The 6,393-nt window shown below is 40.9% G+C and overlaps 1 protein-coding gene across 7 annotated transcripts in view; it reads right to left on the minus strand.

The window, feature by feature from the left end:
* Nucleotides 1-6,393, minus strand: part of LOC100741458 (voltage-dependent T-type calcium channel subunit alpha-1G) — a 109,139-nt gene that overhangs the window by 1,236 nt on the left and 101,510 nt on the right. For 6 of the 7 annotated variants that reach the window (XM_033319718.1, XM_033319716.1, XM_024366265.2 and 3 more), the window contains 8 exons: nt 5,627-5,823; nt 5,283-5,544; nt 5,067-5,197; nt 4,824-4,973; nt 4,315-4,607; nt 2,259-2,538; nt 1,456-1,715; nt 9-597 (listed from right to left, as the gene is read on the minus strand). In XM_033319718.1, the coding sequence (XP_033175609.1) occupies nt 9-597; nt 1,456-1,715; nt 2,259-2,538; nt 4,315-4,607; nt 4,824-4,973; nt 5,067-5,197; nt 5,283-5,544; nt 5,627-5,823 (2,162 nt within the window). Of the gene's footprint in view, nt 1-8; nt 598-1,345; nt 1,372-1,455; nt 1,716-2,258; nt 2,539-4,314; nt 4,608-4,823; nt 4,974-5,066; nt 5,198-5,282; nt 5,545-5,626; nt 5,824-6,393 lie in introns of those variants that run through there. The other variant, XM_033319720.1, reaches the window with a different exon arrangement.

A 6,393-nucleotide genomic window follows, 5' to 3' on the forward strand; every position in this document is an offset into this window, starting at 1 on the left:
CGCGCTTCCACTCGTGCTCACGCTCGTGCTTGCCATCATGCTGTCGCTCATGTTACCGATCGATATCGGCGACACCTCCTCCGATCGTTGCTCGGTGACGTATACGTAGCTGCCCGTACGAATCGACGGAGGGTATTGATCACCGACACCGGCCGCCATCCCCAGGGAATTTCCGCACTTGAGCTTGGACGGTCTCCTTTCGTTAATTATCGACTGCACGTCAAGATCGTCCGTCGGTGGAGCAGATACCCGTCGCTCGTTTTTCGTTTTCTTAGAATCGTCCAATTTGTTGCTACCCTTCGATGCACCGTTTTCCGTGTAATCGTTCGACACGCTCGGCGTTCTGGATGGGGCGTTGCTTGCGGTACCGACGCTCACGTTCGTGTCCGACTGTGACTGCGTGTCGCTCGATGGCCTGCGACTCAACGTTGCCTTGGACGGGTAAATAGTGGCCGTTGGCAAAAGATAACGTTCGCTGCTTAGTTTAGGACAGGCTAGCGTGGTTACCGAGCCGGCCGGTGACACCGGGGAAGAACTCGTTGGAGGTTTGATCACGCTCAACAAACACTTGTTCTCTTGTCCGTTGCTGCTGGTCGCCTGCCAACGTAAATTAGCATATATTAATTGCTGAGAAATCACGATGGTTAATTGCTTCGTGAATAGCGAAGGAAATGTGCCAGAGAGAGTTTTTGAAATTCTCTTTGAGATGTAGGATTCTTTGTGGAGGTGAATGATGATTTTTCTTTTCTTTCTTATTTCTTTTTCCTTTTTTTTTTTTTTTTTTTGTGAGGAGTTTGCGAGGACACTGAAAGGAGTTTAAAAGTAAAAAGTAAAGTATTAAATGAAACGATAGAAACTATGTTTAACGATAAAATAATTAGCGTGGCAAATGAGCTTGTATTTGACGCCTTGATGTGCACGGTAATTGAAAATTTGTATAGAACGATAAACACATTACTATGCGTGTACTATACGGTTGAAATAGTATTACGCAGGCTATCGAGAAGTCGCATTGATCAACTCCATCGATCGAGAAGCAAAAGGGATGACGTTGCAAAGGCTGTTTTTTCACATTCATCTCGGAATTTTCTATTGTTTATGTCATCTGTATTGTTTATGCAATGAACAGACTCGCGCGAGTACGTAATTTGTTTTCTAACAATGAAACTTTGATCGTCTACTTATGCAAGAAAGATGAGAAATTGGTAAAAAATAGAGTTGATCAGTTTGGCTTCTGGGAAGCTTCTCGTACGTGCTCGGAACGCAAAAGCATAGAACAACAAACGGGTCATCACGTGCTATTTTCTTTTTACTTTATCGATTTATCTGCGAACTGAAAACTTACTTGTAACTGTTAACAAAATTGCCTACCTAAGGGAAATAAAATTATAATCCCGATGAAAACTAATCATGCTTAGAATTTGTCGTTCGTAGAGAAAATAAAAATAATTTTACCTGTAACCTTAGACACTGCGCGTGGGTGGGTTCTCGGCTTACTGCAATGTAATTGCATTGAGGAATAATTCGAGGCACGCTTAGATTGCTCAGTGGCTTCTCGAAAACTTCGGCGACTTCAAAATGCATCGGCAGTAAGGATCTCCTCTGGTTATGCCCCGAGTGAAACGTTTGTCGACGCTTCGATTTGAACATGGACGGTCTTGAGCTGGAACGATGATACGAATTGCGCCGCGACAACGTGGCGAAAATCGTTCCGTCTATAAAACGTAGAAATTGCGATATCTTTTAGATTATTCGTTAAAAAAAAAAAAGTCACATATTATCGTGCACCTTAAAATTTCCTGATAAACGTAAAAGCATAAAATACTTTTAGCCTATTACGTCTTATTTCGTAATAAGGAAATTTCTTATGAAAAGTATATATGGAAAAGTATTTTAAAAATTCATACAAGTTTTCATCGTTGAAAAACGATACCCAAAATTACAAAAATACATTGCCAGTGCTTTAAACAGATCGATATAAAATTTCCTAAAATATTAGAATTTAGTATCTAATATCGAGATGTAACACTGCAGATGGCAATCAAATAATATTTTAATAATCAAAGAATGAATTAGATTTAATAACGACTGGTGAATAAAATAGATTACCACGAATCGTACGCAAGTTTGAAATATCGTTTTGCCTAATGCAAAATGGAAAATTGAAAGATTCGTTACGCGATTCATCGATTGAGCTGGCTTTGCCAGATCTATCCATAATTTACATTCAGTTGTCGAATATTTTACTGTACACGTACCGCCTTCGTCTTCCTCCCGTGGTGGATTGTAAATAAAATTCGCAGGCAAGGAACGAACTTTGGCAAGACCAGGTCTTCTCTTAATAAGAATCTTCTCGTTCGTCACTAAAATAGACTCGCGTTCTCTAAAGTCGTCGTCCTCCTCGATGCCACCATCGTCTCCTCTTCCTCGTTTCACCGTTTCCTCGTCTTCCTCTTCTTCCTCTACCTCCAACAGCTCTTCCTGCTCCGCGGCCAATTCCCTCTCCAGCTGAGTTTCCATGTCAAGCTCGTCTTCCATCTGAGAAATAAATTTTAGATTTTAACTCGATTCTCTTTCAATTTTATTACATTTTAACGCGATAGATATACATTTTCAACACCGAATCGTTCTATTTCACAATCTGTCACAGGGAAAGACGCGTTTGCGGTGTAACTTCTCAACGAAAATCTTGTCCCGATTAGCCACGAATCGGTCGAATTCACTGTCTCGATTAAGATAATATAGATATTTAGATAGAATCCGACACAAGGTTTTAAAGTTTAAATTTATATTTCACAAAGAATAACTTGGAACACTCGGTGCACGGATGAAAGTTAAACGTGAGCGAAGCGATGCCGTTTCACTGTGTCTCTGACTGAGTACGACTGAAGTATGGACGATGCGCGTGGTAAAAATGAAAACTCCAGGTAGAACATGGGACAAGCGAATTCGTCAATTGCAATTTCCAGCTAATTGGTAATTGATATAGAAGCAGGTATGCAAAGTGTGAACTGACCGTCCCCACTAACGGTTACTGGAAGGTACGGAACGTATCCTCGAGCGAAGCATAGGGAAATGTTAGAGATTGTATTGCAAGATTTAACCGTTAGGTTAATAAACCCAAGAAGCGCTTTGAGTTAAAAAGCGCATTGTAAAACTATGGGACTAGACAGAAACAATAAGCTTTATGGATGGCATATGGAATAAATGTCAGTAAAAATTCGTTCTCGACACAGGATTAATGGCTCCTTGGAGTTTGTTAATGGTCCGAGCGAATGTTAAGGACAGCGTAGATAGAGAAATACAACTGAAAACAGATATATGGCAACTTTAAAATATTAGAAATCGTTATTGTCGAAAGATTATTATGGATGAACAAATGGACGAGTGTACGAAGAGCGGGTCGCGTTACAGAACACGTTCAACGCACTATAATTATTAATTATACTTGTCGGAGACGAAAGGACACCGTGGCCTTCCCCTGGAACTTCGGGAAAATCCGTAAAATCGTAATTAAAGTTGTAATTAAACAATTTGCCGTCATTCTGCCAAATTGTACTTGTTTGCTATTATCTGTGATAATAAACTTGGCCTCAAGGCGACCATCAATCGTCGAACGTAGCCGCGGTCAACGGGACGGGCGCTCCGTCTAACAAAGGTGCGGAGCGATGTTATGACCCTCATTAAAGGAAATACCCATAGAGGTACCCGACAGTAAAACATGCCAACGGTTCCTTCGAACAATGAATACCTGATGTTGAGGCACGTACACAGCACAAGTCTGGTTAGCCCGAGGACCCGCTATAAAACTTGGGTTTTTCGACAATTAAGATTTGTGCAAACGGACAGGCAGCTTTTGTCTCAAATCGACCAATCGACAGCGACGTCGATCCGAGGATCTTGCGTACTTAGACACCCCACCATAGTTGGCCTTGGTAGCGTCATTGGGACGAAAATTCATTCTTTCTCGAGATCTCATCGGCGAAGGGAGTAGCGCCTTACGATGAGCGAGTAGTACACGTTTGAGTTAGAGCAAGTATATCTATCCTAAGTATATCTATCGAACCTAAGACCATTATCACTAGTGTCGCGAGTGCCTAATCGCCGCTGTTGATTGTCGAATCGGTAGTGTTCATACTCGTAGTATCAGGCCGTATCTTCGTTACAACACAACGCTGGCCAACTCCAAGGGAGGTCTATCAAACGCCCACAACCCTGTTCCTGACTCTTCTCCGACATACTAATTCGTATAATTTAGACATTTCATTCATGGAAATAGAAAATCGATTAAGAGTTTAATCGATTAATTCTCACCTGTTTGTGACTTTCTTCGAGGTGTTTCATGAGCACGGCGACGACGACGTTGACAAGAACGAATTGTGCCATCAGCACGAAAATTACAAAAAATATCGGGGCTATAATGGTGCTCACGCAACAATTCTTCACGCAGTCCGCTGCTTCGTCGCAGTCGTCCCTCAGGGTGTCCTTCATGATACCGTTCCAATTGTCGCCGGTGGCTACGCGAAAAAGCGTTAGAAACGCCATACCAAAATTACTGAAATGAGCATGCTCCCCGAGACCCTGGCAAGGCATGTCGTCGTTACATTCTGCAATAATTAACATATATCGTGGACTAAATTCCTACAGGAACTGGTAGCAAACGGTACTATAACATAAAATATACAACGTGGACAGCAGGGACAGAGATTATAACAAAACTGGGAAAACGATCGTACGCGAAAGAATAAGTAAAGAGAGGTAGGTAAGTTGGTTTTAAAGAGAATCGTTGTTTGAAAAATTCTCTGTGATAATTTAGCGCTTACCTAATCGGCCAAATAGTTCTACACCAAGAGCTGCGAAGATGAAAAAGAGCAGAAAAAATAGTAATCCTAGATTTCCAACTTGCGGTAACGCCTGCATTACCGTATCTAAAAGGGCGCGTATGCCTTTTGCCATTTTCAGCAACTTCAAAACTACAAAAATCGTTCCAATCGTTAGCCGATCCCCTTCGTTGTCCTCTTGTTTTCTTTTCTTTTTTTTCTTTTTTTTTTTTTTTTGTAACTTACCTCTAGCGATTCGTAAAACTCTCATTACCCGAATTATCGTAGGATTGATCGGAATGATCTTCGACTCAACTTCTTCAAGAACTATACCAACCACCGATAATATCACGATTCCTACGTCTAATTGATTCCATCTAGGGTGAAATAGTCAGTTTGAATATTTGATACTGCGCGAAAAAATGTATTTTTTTTTTCTTTTTTGACGAAAGTACGACATACTTGTCTTTAAGGTAAAGATGTAGACCTAAGGCAACGAGTTTCATAAAAGATTCGAGGATGAAGACCGCGGTGAAGAAATAATTGAATATCTTTAGAGCGTAAGTCAGAGCTTTTGGCATCATGTAAAATTCCATCGCCATGGTAACAACATTCAGGCCGATCACCGCAGCAATTGCTAGGTCGAAATATTTAGAAGTCACAACGTTGTGAACGAATAGCCTCGATTTTGAGTAGTTCGTGTAGTAGGGTGGCTCGTGCATTTCTGCGAATCGAATGGTTTGCCTTTAATTTCGTTTCTTCGATCTCGTTCAGTTAAATGCAAAGCACACTCTTCCTTTTCTTACTTCGTCGTTTCTTCTCCATTTGCAAGGCTCGTTTGGCGGCTCTTCTCACTCGTTCCTCCTTCTCCTGTTCCTCGCGACATCTATGAAAATTTTCCACCACAACGCCCACGAACATGTTAAGGACGAAGAAGCCAACCAACAGGATAAAAGCTATGAAGTAGAGCAGTCGCCATTCCGAATAATTCTCGATTGGCTGAAACGGATAATAAGGGATACTTTGCAGGTATACCTAATCGGATTACAATCAGGATAAACCAGTTACTAATTTCATAATAATCGTTAAAGTAAGACCACGGTTTAACATTTTCATGTGCACACTCTCTTTCTGGAATACGTATATTTTATACGTACATTTTTTTAAATAATTTCACCGACATAATTGAAGCTCGTATCGCCAACCAAAGAACGCATACCACCAAAGCTGTTAAAAATTCTGTTACCAGAGACGATTTACACGTTACAAATGTCATTTTTATTTACTGGAAGTATCGTTTCCACGACAGTAAAAACGATAACCTCTAAAGGCGATGAAACGATCTTCCACCAGAAAGTAAATCTAAAAGGCGATCCTACTTGGGATTATGGTATTGCGATCGATAATCTGGTCGAATTAAAAATCAATGTTGGTATTAAAAAGAAAGAACTTTGGAGGAAAAAATAAATGACCCTAGGGTATATGTAGATTAAGCGAAGTGGTAATATAATATGCAAATAAAATTGGCGCACTCGAGCGCGTTACCTGTTGATCGACGCCTACAGCGTCGAGT

This window comes from Bombus impatiens, unplaced genomic scaffold (genome assembly GCF_000188095.3).
Source record: "Bombus impatiens unplaced genomic scaffold, BIMP_2.2 scf_0203, whole genome shotgun sequence".
Lineage (NCBI taxonomy): Eukaryota > Metazoa > Arthropoda > Insecta > Hymenoptera > Apidae > Bombus > Bombus impatiens.